At 38.8% G+C, this 16,293-nt stretch overlaps 1 protein-coding gene across 1 annotated transcript in view; it reads left to right on the forward strand.

Annotated features, from left to right (window-relative positions):
* Window positions 1-16,293, forward strand: part of LOC128658145 (protocadherin Fat 4-like) — a 651,406-nt gene that overhangs the window by 488,412 nt on the left and 146,701 nt on the right. The window contains exon 42 of the mRNA XM_053712644.1: window positions 6,197-6,286. Coding sequence (XP_053568619.1) covers window positions 6,197-6,286 — 90 coding nt within the window. The remainder of the gene's footprint in view (window positions 1-6,196; window positions 6,287-16,293) is intronic.

Here is a 16,293-nt window from a genome sequence, read left to right on the forward strand (position 1 = left end):
AATATAATTATAATTTATATTGTAGCTATATTATGATTTATTTTACAGGTAAGTATTTAGCTTTAAATAGGAATAATTTATTTAATAAGAGTTAATTAATTTCGTTAGATTTAAATTATATTTAACTTAGGGGGGTGTTAGTGTTAGGGTTAGACTTAGCTTTAGGGGTTAATACATTTATTAGAATAGCGGTGAGCTCCAGTCGGCAGATTAGGGGTTAATGTTTGAAGTTAGGTGGCGGCGATGTTAGGGAGGGCAGATTAGGGGTTAATACTATTTATGATAGGGTTAGTGAGGCGGATTAGGGGTTAATAACTTTATTATAGTAGCACTCAGGTCCGGTCGGCAGATTAGGGGTTAATAAGTGTAGGCAGGTGGAGGCGACGTTGTGGGGGGCAGATTAGGGGTTAATAAATATAATATAGGGGTCGGCGATGTTAGGGCAGCAGATTAGGGGTACATAAGGATAATGTAAGTAGCGGCGGTTTACGGAGCGGCAGATTAGGGGTTAATAATAATATGCAGGGGTCAGCGATAGCGGGGGCGGCAGATTAGGGGTTAATAAGTGTAAGGTTAGGGGTGTTTAGACTCGGGGTACATGTTAGAGTGTTAAGTGCAGACGTAGGAAGGGTTACCGCATAGCAAACAATGGGGCTGCGTTAGGAGCTGAACGCGGCTTTTTTGCAGGTGTTTGGTTTTTTTTCAGCTCAAACAGCCCCATTGTTTCCTATGGGGGAATCGTGCACGAGCACATTTTTGAGGCTGGCCGCGTCCGTAAGCAACTCTGGTATCGAGAGTTGAAGCTGCGTTAAAAATGCTCTACGCTCCTTTTTTGGAGCCTAACGCAGCCTTTATGTGGTCTCTCAATACCAGAGTTATTTTTATGGTGCGGCCAGAAAAAAGCCGGCGTTAGTTTTTCGGGTCGTTACCGACAAAACTCCAAATCTAGCCGTATGAGATTCCTATAATGTCCAAATTGTGAACCTTCTGTGGTGTCCAATGGTGTTCAAAAAAATGTGGAAAAGGAAACTGAGTGGAAAAATATAAAACAAATCTGTAATATGAACTGTGTCTAGTGGAAAAGACTCTGTTAAAGGGACAGTCTAGGCCAAAATAAACTTTCATGATTCAGATAGAGCATGTAATTTTAAACAATTTTCCAATTTACTTTTATCACCAATTTTGCTTTGTTCTCTTGGTATTCTTAGTTGAAAGCTTAACCTAGGAGGTTCATATGCTAATTTCTTAGGCCTTGAAGCCCACCTCTTTCAGATTGCATTTTAACAGTTTTTCACCACTAGAGGGTGTTAGTTCACGTATTTCATATAGATAACACTGTGCTCATGCACGAGAAGTTATCTGGGAGCAGGCACCGCTTGGCTAGATTGCAAGTCTGTCAAAGAACTGAAAAAAGGGGGAGTTTGCATAGGCTTAGATACAAGATAATCACAGAGGTTAAAAGTATATTATTATAACTGTGTTGGTTATGCAAAACTGGGAAATGGGTTATAAAGGGATTATCTATCTTTTAAAACAATTAAAATTCTGGTGTAGACTGTCCCTTTAAATAAACTGTGTCCAGTGAAAAAAGAATAAAAGTCAATGTGATGTGCACATACCAAAAATAAAAACAAAAATAATAATAAAAACAATAAAAAAAATCTGAAAATATATAATAAGAAAGCTCTGAAAAAATGTATTTCTCTGAAAAATAACTCTTAAAAATAATGTGGGTCCTAGTGGTGAAAATTTGTTGTCCTAATGGTGAAAGCTCATCTGTGTTTTCAGATTTCCTGATGTTTGTAAGGCTCTTCAGTTAATCCTTCTGTGAAAAATAATTAAAATGGTGTAGATCGATTTAAATTCAGTGTGTATTAAAATAAGGCTTACCAGTTATAAGTCGGTCAATACGTTTCGGCCTCTCATAGGCCTTTTTCAAGCTTTTCCATTTGGCCTTGCTACAGCTCCCAGAATTTTATCAAAGTTTCAAGGGGCTCTATTAGCAGTTGTCAGGTCTCAGGGGAAATGCTGTGGCGCCCTATCTGGACGAAATATTGGTCAAGGCGCCATCTTTTCAACAAGCAAAATCTCATACAGAGATCTTGTTGTCTTTTCTACGTTTCCACGGTTGGAAAGTGAATCTGGAAAAGAGTTCCCTCGTTCCAGCTACAAGGGTGGTTTTTCTAGGGATCATAATAGATTCCCTATCGATGAAAATATTTCTGACAGAGGTCAGAAAATTCAAAATTCTCTCCTCTTGTCTCTCTCTACAGTCTACTGTTCGGCCATCAGTGGCTCAATGTATGGAGGTAATTGGACTGGTCGCTTCCATGGACATCATTCCCTTTGCTCAATTCCATTTGAGAGCGCTGCAACTATACATGCTCAGGCAGTAGAAGGGAGACCATTTGGATCTATCTCAGAGGATAGATCTAGATCAGTTGACAAGAGACTCTCTCCCGTGGTGGCTTTCTCAGGAGCATCTGTCTCAGGGATCATGCTTTGAGAGACCCTCCTGGGTGATTGTGACCACAGATGCCAGCCTTCTAGGCTGGGGAGCTGTCTGGGACTGGCTAAAGGTGAAGGGACTCTCCTCATAAACATCTTGGAGTTGAGAGCGATTTACAATGCTCTGATGGCTTGGCCTCAGTTGTCCTTAGCCCAGTTTATCAGGTTTCAGATGGACAACATCACCTCAGTAGCTTACATCAATCACAAGTGAGGAACTCGGAATTCCTTAGCCATGAAAGACGTGGCTCGGATTATTCAGTGGGCAGAAGGTCACAATTGCTGCCTGCCATCAACATTCCAGGAGTGGACAACTGGGAAATGGATTTCCTGAGCAGACAGACTTTTCGTCCCGGGAGTGGGAACTCCATTCGGAGGTCTTCTCCAGCTTAACCCTCAAATGGGGAGTGCCAGAGTTGGATCTGATGGCATCTCGGCAGAACGCCAAGCTTTAAAAGGTATAGTTCAAGGTCAAGGGATCCACAGGCCGCTCTGAGAGATACTCTGGCGGTTCCTTGGGACTTCAGGCTGGCATACCTGTTTCCTCCGTTTGCTCTCCTTCCACAAGTCATTGCTCGTATCAAGCAGGAGAGGGCATCAGTGACTCTAATAGCTCCTGCGTGGCCTCGCAGGATCTGGTATGCAGACGTAGTGGAGATGTCGTCTCTCCCGCCTTGGAGACTACCTCTGAGGAAGACCTTCTACTTAAGGGTCCCTTCACCCAAATCTCGTTTCTCTGAAGCTGACTGCTTGGAGATTGAATGCTTAGTTTTGTCTAAGCCTGGATTTTCTGAATCGGCCATTGAGACCATGATTCAGGCTCGTAAGCCTGTTACTAGAAAGATTTACCATAAGGTATGGCATAAATATCTTTATTGGTGTGAATCCAAGGGCTACTCCTGGAGTAAGGTCAGGATTCCAAGGATTTTGTCTTTTCTCCAGGAAGGTCTGGAGAAAAGTTTGTCCATCAGTACTCTGAACAGTCAGATTTCTGCTCTATCTATTTTGCTGCACAAGTGTCTGGCGGACGTGCCAGATGTGCAATCTTTTTGTCAGGCCTTGGTCAGAATCAGGCCTGTGTTTAAGTCTGTTGCTCCACCTTGGAGTCTTAATCTTGTTCTTAAAGTTTTGCAGCAGGCTCCGTTTGAGCCACTGCATTCCATAGATATTAAGTTATCTTGGAAGATTTAGTTTCTTACTGCTATGTCTTCTGTGCGAAGAGTCTCAGAACTCTCAGCTTTGCAGTGCGATTCCCCTTATCTAATTTTTCATGCAGATAAGGCAGTTCTTCGTACTAACTTTGGTTTACTTCCTAAGGTTGTTTTGGATAGAAATATTAATCAGGAAATTGTTGTTCCTTCTCTTTGTCCTAATCCTTCTTCTCATAAGGAACGTTTGTTGCACAACATGGATGTTGTGCGTGCTCTTAAATTCTTTTTACAGGTGACTAGGGATTTTCCCCAGTCTTCTTCATTGTTTGATTGTTTTTCTGGAAAATGTAAAGGTCAGAAAGCTACTGCTACTTCTCTCTCTCTCTGGTTGAGAAGTATTGTTCGTTTGGCATATGAGACTGCTGGAAAGCAGCCTCCTGAGAGAATCAGGGCTCACTCTACTAGGGCTGTTTCTTCTTCTTGGGCTTTCAAAAATGAAGTTTCTGTGGAACAGATTTGCAAGGCTGCAACTTGGTCCTCTGCATACTTTTTCAAAATTTTATAAATTTGATACATTTGCTTCGGCTAGAGCTTCTTTTGGGAGAAAGGTTCTTCAAGCAGTGGTGCCTTCCATTTAGGTATACCTGTCTTGTCCCTCCCTAGTCCTCAGTGTCCTTTAGCTTGGGTATTGGTTCCCAACAGTAATTGAGGATGCCGTGGACTCACCATATCTTAGGAAAGAAAACAAAATTTACGCTTACCTCATAAATTTCTTTCTTTCTGGATATGGTGAGTCCATAGCCCCGCCCTTTTAGTTTAAGACAGTTATTTTTAACTATAACCTCAGGCACCTCTACACCTTGTGTTGCTCCTTTTTTCTCCATTTACCTTCGATCGAATGACTAGGGTTTGTGGGAAGGGGAGTGATACTTAACAAGTAAAAGCAAAAGTGAAAAGTGGTGTAAAAAATGCTGGTTAGGGTGATGATAATTTAAAAAATAATGTATCAAATTGTTTACTTCAATCGTTGGCTAATGTTTATCTTCAATGTTTAGCTAATCCATATATATATACGTGATGATGTGTAGTTATAAAAAGTTATTTATTAAAAAAACAGTGTTGGTCCGAAACTTAATAGTGTATACGCTATTATAAGTTGCAAATATATTCAATTACACACAATGAATCGTAAAGTGACACAATAATATACCAGTGATGAAACAAATAAACAAATGGTAATAATAAAAATTAGTATTAGCAATGAAGTGTGACACAAAAATGATACTAAATATTCGGTTGTTGATTATGTTTAGGTGAATCCAATAATCCTATGGTTATGGCTAATCCATATAGGTAGTGACAGGTACTAAAAAAATGCCCATCTATAAAACCACAGTTGAATGCTTAAATGAATGAGTTTAGTATATAAGCTATTATATGCTTTTAATGGGCAATATAAAAAAAACGTATTACACAATTAGCATAAAAAAAACCTTAAAATAACACAATACTTATTTTAATAAAACACTGGTGCATCCATTCATACTCTCATTCTTACTAAATATCCAGAAAAAATGTATGTGCAAAAAAAGGAAAAAAACTCAAAAATTGACTATTGTAGCTCTTATTCATGCAATCCAGGTTCATCCAGATCTTTCTTGTGAGTTATCTCTATAAGCTAAAAACTATTTTCTAAAAAGTTCAGGACACACAAGTTCAGGGATTAAGTATACACAATATCTACAGCTGAAATTCACGGTGAGAGCTTGTTAGTCTCAAAGGTACCTTATCACTCTACTGTCCGTGAGTGCCACTAATGTAATCGGATGTGTCATACTTTTCCTGTGACTATATCACCTGGCTGCTTCGTAAGCACCATGTATCTCTCTATGCAGCTGTTGTTGCTCCTTCCTTGAATCCGACTACTCCACAGGCAGCGTCTTCAGTTCGAATGATTCCCATTGAATCACGTGACCGTCGAGTAGCCACTCCTCTCGTGGCTTGCCCAACGTCATGTCTAGATACTCTGGGGAATTTCTCTGGATTCCTCCAATCTACGATATGCGATAACTTGTGAATAGAAAACTTATTGGTGAGCGCTCACCTAGTAAACTTGAAGGTTTAGATGGTTATCGTCTTTCAATATTCCTGCTGGTTATTCAAAATTGGATAGTCTGTTTTGGATCAGAGATACTTAACAGCTTGGCTGGGGTGCTCTTTGCCTCCTTCTGCTGGCCAGGAGTGATATTCCCAACAGTAATTGATAATGCCGTGGACCATATCCGGAAAGAAAGAAATTTATCAGGTAAGCATAAATTTTGTTTTTAGTTCTAGACTGTCCCTTTAATCGATTATATACAGTCTACATCCTGAATATGATATATAACTAAAGAGAGAGAAATCTCATTCAAAATAAATTGTAAGATGTAGGATTAAATCCCCAAAGGGCTAAATATAAACTTTCTGCCTTCTGCTCAAAATTTTTTTTTAAATTAATTATTATTTTCATAAAAAAATATATCTACATTTGCTTGCAGCATCGCAGAGATAAATGACAAACCCACAGAAGAAAACCCTGAAGATCAAGAGACACCAGAAAAGCAAAAACCCGATGAAGAAGTAGAAGGGTAATTTTATTATATTTTTAACTTACTTAGAAGCTCTCAGCATGGCTTTAGGAGAAATAGATCATGTCAAACTAATCTAATTAGATTCTATGAGGAAGTAAGTAAAAATATAGATAAAGGGGAAATCAATTGATGTGATATACTTAGATTTTGCCAAGGCATTTGATACAGTGCCACATGAGAGATTAATGCACAAAATTAAGGGACTGGGAATAGCTGAAAATGTTAGCTCATGGATAAATAACTGGATAAAAGATAGGGAGCAACGAGTAGTAGTAAATGGATCATACTCAGATTGGACAAAGGTAATCAGTGGCGTCCCCCAGGGATCAGTACTGGGCCCTGTTCTTTTTATTATTTTTATAAATTACTTGGAGCAAGGATTAAATAGCGACATCTCTATTTTTGCAGATGATACTAAGTTAAGTAAGGTCATTAGGTCAGAGCAGGACAAACTCTCTTTACAAAGGGATTTGCTAAAATTAGAACTATGGGCAAGTGAATGGAAAATGAGATTTAATACGGAAAAATGCAAGGTTCTACATTTTGGAAGTAAAAATAAGCAGGCTACGTATTTTTTAAATGGGACAAGACTTAGCCAAACACAGGAGGAAAGGGATTTGGGAGTAGTAATAAATAACAAGCTAAAGATGGGTGCACAATGCAGGGCAGCGGCTTCAAAGGCTAATAAGATACTAGCATGTATTAAAAGAGGCATTGATTCAAGGGAGGAAAGCATAATTCTGTCATTATATAAAGCCCTGGTAAGACCTCACCTTGAGTTTGGAGTGCAGTTCTGGGGACCGATTGCTAAAATAGATATTGCAGAACTAGAAAAAGTTCAGAGAAGGGCCACAAAGCTAATAAGGGGATTGGAGAAATGAACCTATGAGGAGAGGCTAGCCAAACTGGGTCTGTTTTCTTTAGAAAAAAGGCGCTTGAGAGGTGACATGATTACTTTATATAAATATATTCAAGGCCCATATACAGAGATGGCAGAAGCTCTGTTTATTCCAAGAAAATTGTTTCTGACAAGAGGTCATAATTTAAGGTTGGAGGAAAGGAGATCTGGGGCGCGATCCGATAAACGGCGTAGTTTGCGGCGCAAGCGAGGGAACCCGCGTCGCCCGCAGTTTCAGCTCGCAACTCGAGCTATCCCATATACGGCGCCATCAGATGCTAACATGCCGTAAGTCGGATAAACCAGCGATGTCCAGAAATCTGCGCAAGTACAAATTTCTGGCTTCGCCAGTGACTTACGGCACGTTAGAAACTGCCGACGCCTACAAAACCTGACTAAAGTCTAAATCACCCGCACTGTCTAACACGCCTCCCTAACATAGCCCGACATGTCTAACCCTCTATCCGCTATCCCCCCTCACTATCCTAGCAATAAAATATGTATTAACCCCTAAACCGCCGCTCCCGGAGCCCGCCGCTACCTAATAAAGTTATTAACCCCTAGACCGCCGCCAGCTATATTAAATCTATAACCCCCTAAAGTGAGCCCCTAACACCGCCGCCATCTACCTTACCTACCCCCTAAAGTGAGCCCCTACCCCGCCGCTATCTATTTTAAAATTATTAACCCCTAATCTAATCCCCCTACCCCGCCGCCATCTATATTAAATTATTTAACCCCTAAAATACTAAACTATCCCTACCACTAAACCTAAGTCTAACCCTACAAATAGCCCTGAAAAGGGCTTTTTGCGTGGCATTGCCCCAAAGTAACAGCTCTTTTGCCAGCCCTTAAAAGGGCTTTTTGCGGGGCATGCCCCAAAGAATTCAGCTCTTTTGCCAGCCCTTAAAAGGGCTTTTGGCAGGGGCTTTGTCACAAGTAAACTACTCTTTTGCCTACAATCTACATCCCCCTACACCGCGGCCACCTATAATAAATGTATTAACCCCTAATCTAATCCCCCTACACCGCCGCCAGCTATATTAACTATATTAACCCTAATTATATTAGGGTTAATATAGTTAATATAGTTATTATATTATATATATTAACTATATTAACCCTAATTATATTAGGGTTAATATAGTTAATATCGTTATTATATATATATATATATATATATATATATATATATATATATATTAAGTATAATAACCCTATCTAACTCTAACATCCTAACTAAACTCTTATTAAAATAAATCTAATATTAATATTATTAATTAAAATATTCCTATTTAAAACTAAATACTTACCTATAAAATAAACCCTAAGATAGCTACAATATAATTAATAATGACATTGTAGCTATGTTAGGGTTTATATTTATTTTACAGGTAAATTGTTAATTATTTTAACTAGGTATAATAGCTATTAAATAGTTATTAACTATTTAATAGCTACCTAGTTAAAATAATTACCCAATTACCTGTAAAATAAATCCTAACCTAAGTTACAAATACACCTACACTATCAATAAATTAAATAAACTACAAATATCTATCTAAAAATACAATTAAATAAACTAAACTAAATTACAAAAAATAAAAAAAAGATTACAAGATTTTTAAGCTAATTACACCTATTCTAAGCCCCCTAATAAAATAATAAAGCCCCCCAAAATAAAAAAATTCCCTACCCTATTCTAAATTAAAAAAAGTTCAAAGCTCTTTTACCTTACCAGCCCTTAAAAGGGCCTTTTGTGGGGGCATGCCCCAAAGAAAACTGCTCTTTTGCCTGAAAAAAAAACACAATACCACCCCCCAACATTACAACCCACCACCCACATACCCCTAATCTAACCCAAACCCCCCTTAAATAAACCTAACACTACCCCCCTGAATATCTCCCTACCTTGTCTTCACCACACCGGGCCGAACTCCTCATCCGATCCGGGCGATGTCTTTATCCAAGCGGCAGCAAAGTCTTCTTCTATCCGGCAGCATCTTCCATCAAACGGCATCTTCAATCTTCATTCGTCGCTCCCACGACGCGGAGCATCCATCCCGGCCGACGACTGAACGACGAATAAGGTACCGTTAAATGACGTCCGTCGAATTCCGATTGGCTGATAGGATTCTATCAGCCAATCGGAATTAAGGTAGAAAAATCTGATTGGCTGATTGAATCAGCCAATCAGATTCAAGTTCAATCTGATTGGCTGATTGGTTCAGCCAATCGGATTGAACTTGAATCTGATTGGCTGATTCAATCAGCCAATCAGATTTTTCTACCTTAATTCCGATTGGCTGATAGAATCCTATCAGCCAATCGGAATTCGTCGGACACCATCTTGGATGACGTCATTTAAAGGTACCTCATTCGTCGTTCAGTCGTCGGCCGGGATGGATGGATGCTCCGCGTCGGAGGAGCGACGATTGAAGATTGAAGATGCCGCTTGATGGAAGATGCTGCCGGATGGAAGAAGACTTTGCTGCCGCTTGGATAAAGACATCGCCCGGATCGGATGAGGAGTTCGGCCCGGTGTGGTGAAGACAAGGTAGGGAGATCTTCAGGGGGGTAGTGTTAGGTTTATTTAAGGGGGGTTTGGGTTAGATTAGTGGTATGTGGGTGGTGGGTTGTAATGTTGGGGGGTGGTATTGTGGGGGGTTTTTCAGGCAAAAGAGCAGTTTTCTTTGGGGCATGCCCCCACAAAAGGCCCTTTTAAGGGCTGGTAAGGTAAAAGAGCTTTGAACTTTTTTAATTTAGAATAGGGTAGGGAATTTTTTTTATTTTGGGGGGCTTTATTATTTTATTAGGGGGCTTAGAATAGGTGTAATTAGCTTAAAAATCTTGTAATCTTTTTTTTATTTTTTGTAATTTAGTGTTTGTTTGTTTTTGTAATTTAGTTTAGTTTAGTTTAATTGTATTTTTAGATAGATATTTGTAGTTTATTTAATTTATTGATAGTGTAGGTGTATTTGTAACTTAGGTTAGGATTTATTTTACAGTTAATTGGGTAATTATTTTAACTAGGTAGCTATTAAATAGGTAATAACTATTTAATAGCTATTATACCTAGTTAAAATAATTAACAATTTACCTGTAAAATAAATATAAACCCTAACATAGCTACAATGTAATTATTAATTATATTGTAGCTATCTTAGGGTTTATTTTATAGGTAAGTATTTAGATTTAAATAGGAATATTTTAGTTTATAATATAAATTAGATTTATTTAATAAGAATTTAGTTAGGGGTGTTAGGGTTAGATAGAGTTAATATAGTTAATATAAATACTATAGTAACTATATTAACCCTAATATAATTAGGGTTAATATAGTTAATATATATAATGTAATAACTATATTAACTATAATATACTTAGGGTTAATATAGATAATATAGCTGGCGGTGGGGTAGGTAGATTAAATTAGGGGTTAATAATTTTAATATAGATGGCGGCGGTGTAAGCGGCTTATATTAGGGGTTAATACCATTAATATAGGTGCGGCGGTGTAGGGAGGGCAGGTTATAGGGCAAAAGAGCTGTTAACTTTGGGGCAAAGCCCCGCAAAAGGCCCTTTTAAGAGCTGGTAATAGAGTTTATTACTTTATGGATATTAGATTAGGGGTTAATAATATTAATATAGCTAGCGGCGGTGTAAGGGGTCAGATTAGGGGATAGATCAGGTAGATGGCGGCGGTTTTAGGGGCTCACAGTAGGGGGTTAGTTTATGTAGATGGCGGCGGTTTAGGGGTTAAATACTTTATTAGGGATTGCGGCGGGGGATCGCGGTTGACAGGTAGATAGACATTGCGCATGCGTTAGGTGTTAGGTTTTATTTAGCAGATCGCGGTTGACAGTTAGATAGACATTGCGCATGCGTTAGGTGTTAGGTTTATTTAGCAGCTAGTTTAGAGAGTTACGGGGCTCCAATAGTCAGCGTAAGGCTTCTTACGGCTGCTTTTTGTGGCGAGGTGAAAATGGAGTAAGATTTCTCCATTTTCGCCACGTAAGTCCTTACGCTGTATATTGGATACCAAACTGCGCGGGTTTGGTATACCTGCCTATGGCCCAAAAAACTACGGGCGACGGCAGAAATATACGTGCGTAACTTCTAGGTTACGCCATATATAGGATACCAAACCCGCGCAAATATTGGCATCGCCAGCTTTTGCGGGCGACGATTTTTATCGGATCGACCCCCTGATCTCCTGCAACGGAAACGTTTTTTCACTGTAAGAGCAATAAAATTGTGGAACTCATTACCAAAGGAGGTAGTGAATGCCAATACCATAGATACATTTAAAAATAGTCTGGATAAATTTCTGTATATAAACAAAATCAATGGATATGATTGCTAGTATTAAATGGGTCACATTTTAATGAGGTTATTTAAGCTTAACTGGAGCTTTTTGAAAGTATTTTAGATTTGTATAGGTTGAACTCGATGGACTTCAGTCTTTTTTCAATCTTATCTACTATGTTATACTATGTATGTATTGACAACTATACAATAAAAACATAGGAGTCTGTTCCAATCCACCAGAAAACACTTTTCTAGCTTTTCATATGATATTTGTACTTTTCTACTTCATCAGCCAGGAACTCCTTTTGGACTGGCTTTTCTTGTAGTTTTTTTGAAATGTTCATTTTTTTGCCCATGCTCAGATCACATATAAATAAATATGTTTCCTGGTTTAAAGAAAATCTAAACATAAAAGTAAAATCACACTTTAAAACTATGAATCTGGTACAGTACTAAGTTATAGTCATCTTAAAGTCAATTTATGATTTTTATATCTTAATTTCCACAAGTGGAAAAGCCCAGCCATCGCCATCAGCGAGCCATCACCAATACTGAATCATTTAGCTGTCATGTGTGACAACTTCATGGGGGATATTTATCAAAGCCTCAACTATGCTGCATTCGCCGGCACCAATATGCTTGCCTAACATCGTGGCCGCGAACCTGAATACACTCTCCATATTTATAAAAAAAGCCGTCAAAAAGCTACGCACCAAGTACGGGGCGATAAGCATCGGACTGTTGTTAACTAACAGTCATCGATCTCGCTGCTATTCGGCTTTTTACCAACTTTATTTATACCCTGTCCCTAAACGCTGCCACTATACTAAAATGTTTAACCCCTATCCCGCCGCTCCCGGACCCCGCCGCCACTAAATAAACGTATTAACCAATATCCCGCTGCTCCCGGACCCCGCCACCACTAAATAAATGTATTAACCCCTAAACCTCTGGCCTCCCACATCACTACCATTAACTTAACCTATTAAACCCCTAAACCGCCAGCCCCCCACATCGCCATAAACTAACAAGCTATTAACCCCTAAACCTAACAACCCGCAAACTTTACATTAAAATTACAACATCCCTATCTTATAATAAATTTAAAACTTACCTGTAGAATTACAAAAATACTATATTAAACTATTAATTAACCTACCCTAACTATTATACTAAAATTACATTAAAATAGCAATTACATTAACTATATTACATATTAAAAAACTCTAACCCTATATATATATACTCTATCTAGTAGCTAAATGTAAATATAGTATGCCCACTGGTATTGCAAATAATGCTTTTCCTATCATAATTGTTGATGCGAAACTGATAATCAACCTTAAGAGCTCAAATTACTAGAGAGGGGGGGGCTAATTTCCATGAAAATTAGATAACAGTTTTAATCCAAGCTTCCCTTGGATAAGGTGTAAAAAGCACAATTTTCAGATATATTTTACAGCAATAGGCAGCAAAATAAATAATTCATGTGTAAAACAATAATGTTGTACTTTCAATAATGAAACACTGTTTATGTTACATTTTGAATTTAATGGCCCTTTAAAAATTTTGCAGACGTCTCAGACTTTAGGGAATTCCCCTTTCCCAAGAGGGGAATTGGTACTAAGAAATACATGAAAATGTTACTTAAAGGGACAGTATACACCAATTTTCATATAACTGCATGTAATAGACACTACTATAAAGAATAAGATGCACAGATACGGATATAAAAATCCAGTATAAAACTGTTTAAAAATCTACTTAGAAGCTCTCAGTTTAGCTCTGTTGAAAAGGTAGTTGGAAAGCCCACTGCAAGTGGGAAATAAGACACTCCCCCCTCCCCCTTCTTTTGCATATGAAAAGACCCTTTACACAAACAGGAGCAAGCTGGAGTAGGTATCTGTTGGTATTGTCCTAAAACTTTGGGTCTTGGTTAGGAGTCTGAAAATCAGAGCAATGTTATTTAACCCCTTAATGACCACAGCACTTTTCCATTTTCTGTCCGTTTGGGACCAAGGCTATTTTTACATTTCTGCGGTGTTTGTGTTTAGCTGTAATTTTCCTCTTACTCATTTACTGTACCCACACATATTATATACCGTTTTTCTCGCCATTAAATGGACTTTCTAAAGATACCATTATTTTCATCATATCTTATCATTTACTATAAAAAAAAATATAAAATATGAGGAAAAAATTGAAAAAAACACACTTTTTCTAACTATGACCCCCAAAATCTGTTACACATCTACAACTACCAAAAAACACCCATGCTAAATAGTTTCTAAATTTTGTCCTGAGTTTAGAAATACCCAATGTTTACATGTTCTTTGCTTTTTTTGTAAGTTATAGGGCCATAAATACAATTAGCACTTTGCTATTTCCAAACCATTATTTTTCAAAATTAGCGCTAGTTACATTAGAACACTAATATCTTTCAGGAATCTCTGAATATCCATTGACATGTATATATTTTTTTTTAGTAGACATCCCAAAGTATTCATCTAGGCCCATTTTGGTATATTTCATGCCACCATTTCACCGCCAAATGCGATTAAATACAAAAAATCGTTCACTTTTTTACTAATTTTTTCACAAACTTTTGGTTTCTCACTGAAATTATTTACAAACAGCTTGTGTAATTATGGCTTAAATGGTTGTAAATTCTTCTCTGGGATCCCCTTTGTTCAGAAATAGCAGACATATATGGCTTTGGCGTTGCTTTTTAGTAATTAGAAGGCTGCTAAATGCCACTGCGCACTACACGTGTATTATGCCCAGCAGTGAAGGGGTTAATTATGGAGCATGTAGGGAGCCTTTAGGGATAATTTTAGATTTAGTGTAGTGTAGTAGACAACCCCTAGTATTGATCTAGGCCAATTTTGGTATATTTCATGCCACCATTTCACCGCCAAATGCGATCAAATTAAAAAAAACGTTAAATTTTTCACAATTTTAGGTTTCTCACTGAAATCATTTACAAACAGCTTGTGCAATTATGGCACAAATGGTTGTAAATGCTTCTCTGGGATCCCCTTTGTTCAGAAATAGCAGACATATATGGCTTTGGCGTTGCTTTTTGGTAATTAGAAGGCCGCCAAATGCCGCTGCATTTCACACGTGTATTATGGCTAGCAGTGAAGGGGTTAATTATGTAGCTTGTAGGGAGCTTGCAGGGTTAATTTTAGCTTTAGTGTAGAGCTCAGCCTCCCACCTGAAACATGAGACCCCCTGATCCCTCCCAAACAGCTATCTTCCCTCCCCCACCCCACAATTGTCCCCGCCATCTTAAGTACTGGCAGAAACTCTGCCAGTACTAAAATAAAAGCTATATTTGGGCTTTATTTGTGTTTTTTTTAGCATATTTACATATGCTGCTGTGTAGGATCCCCCCTTAGCTCCCAGCCTCACTGATCCCCCACCAAACAGCTCTCTAACCCTCCCCCTCTGCCTTAATGGGCGCCATCTTGGGTACTGGCAGCTGTCTGCCAGTACCCAGTGTAGTAAAAAAAATGTGCTTTTTTATTTTTTTAAATGATCTTTTCTGTAGTGTAGCTTCCCCCCCCCCCAAGATCAACCCCCCACCCCTTCCAGGTCCCTTAGCTGCTTATTTACAGCTTTAAAAACTTTATTTTTTTTACTTCTCCCAGTTTATTTTTCTGTAGTGCAGCGGTTCCCTCCCGCTCCCGCCCCGTGCACGCGCCCGCCCGCCGCCCCCCGTGCACGCGCGCGCTCCCGTGCGCGCTCCCGCCCCCGATCCCGCCCCCCTCCACTCCATTCGGCACATCGATGGCCGACCACCCGCCTCCCAGACTTGCTCCCACCCACCAACGATACCGGCCACCGATGTCCGGTGCAGAGAGGGCCACAGAGTGGCTCTCTCTGCATCGGATGGCCAAGGGGGGTTATTGCAGGATGCCTCGATATCGAGGCATCACTGCAATAACCGGAAAGCAGCTGGAAGCGTGCAGGATCGCTTCCAGCTGCTTTCCAGACCAAGGACGTACGCCACACGTCCTCGGTCATTAACTGTCTTTTTTTTGAGGACGTGTGGCGTACGTCCTTGGTCATTAAGGGGTTAAAAATAAGCAAAACTATACATTTAAAAAAAAACAAAAAAACGTTATTGGCTTTATAAATAGATAATCTACAAAACATTTATGCAAAGAAAAAATGTGTATAATGTCCCTTTAATAATGGTTGTTAGCTCCACCTACATCTTTCTTCTTGTCCACTCAGCTGTTTTCTTGTATGACAGTTTAGTAGTGCACATTTATGATTTTTCAGTTAGCAATTTCAAATTGCACATGCACAAATCAGTGTGTGCAAGTAGGAAAATGTATTCACAAGTCAATCGTCATTGGAAAAACTTAACATACCAAAATATACACAGAATAGTTGGGCGGAGCTTGGTGAACATTTTCAGCTCTTAACAAACGATGAATATTTAAATGTTTCATGCACGTCTTACAAACATATAGATGTGGGACCAGTTGCAGAATGCTTCACTGGTATGTAATAAAAAGTAATCATAATTATGTATTAGGTCTAGACTGTCCCTTTAAGCTATTATAAACAGCCTCTGAAACAGAAAAGGATGAAGATTTCTGTTTGTAAGAGGAAGATGATTTTAGCAGACAGTAACTAAAATCGATTGCTGTTTCCACATAGGACTGTTGAGATGAAGTAACTTCAGTTGGGGGAAACAGTTAGCAGACTTTTCTGCTTAAGGTATGACTAGCCATATTTCTAACAAGACTGTGTAATGCTGGAAGGCTGTCATTTCCCCTCA

Source organism: Bombina bombina, chromosome 4 (assembly GCF_027579735.1).
Source record: "Bombina bombina isolate aBomBom1 chromosome 4, aBomBom1.pri, whole genome shotgun sequence".
Lineage (NCBI taxonomy): Eukaryota > Metazoa > Chordata > Amphibia > Anura > Bombinatoridae > Bombina > Bombina bombina.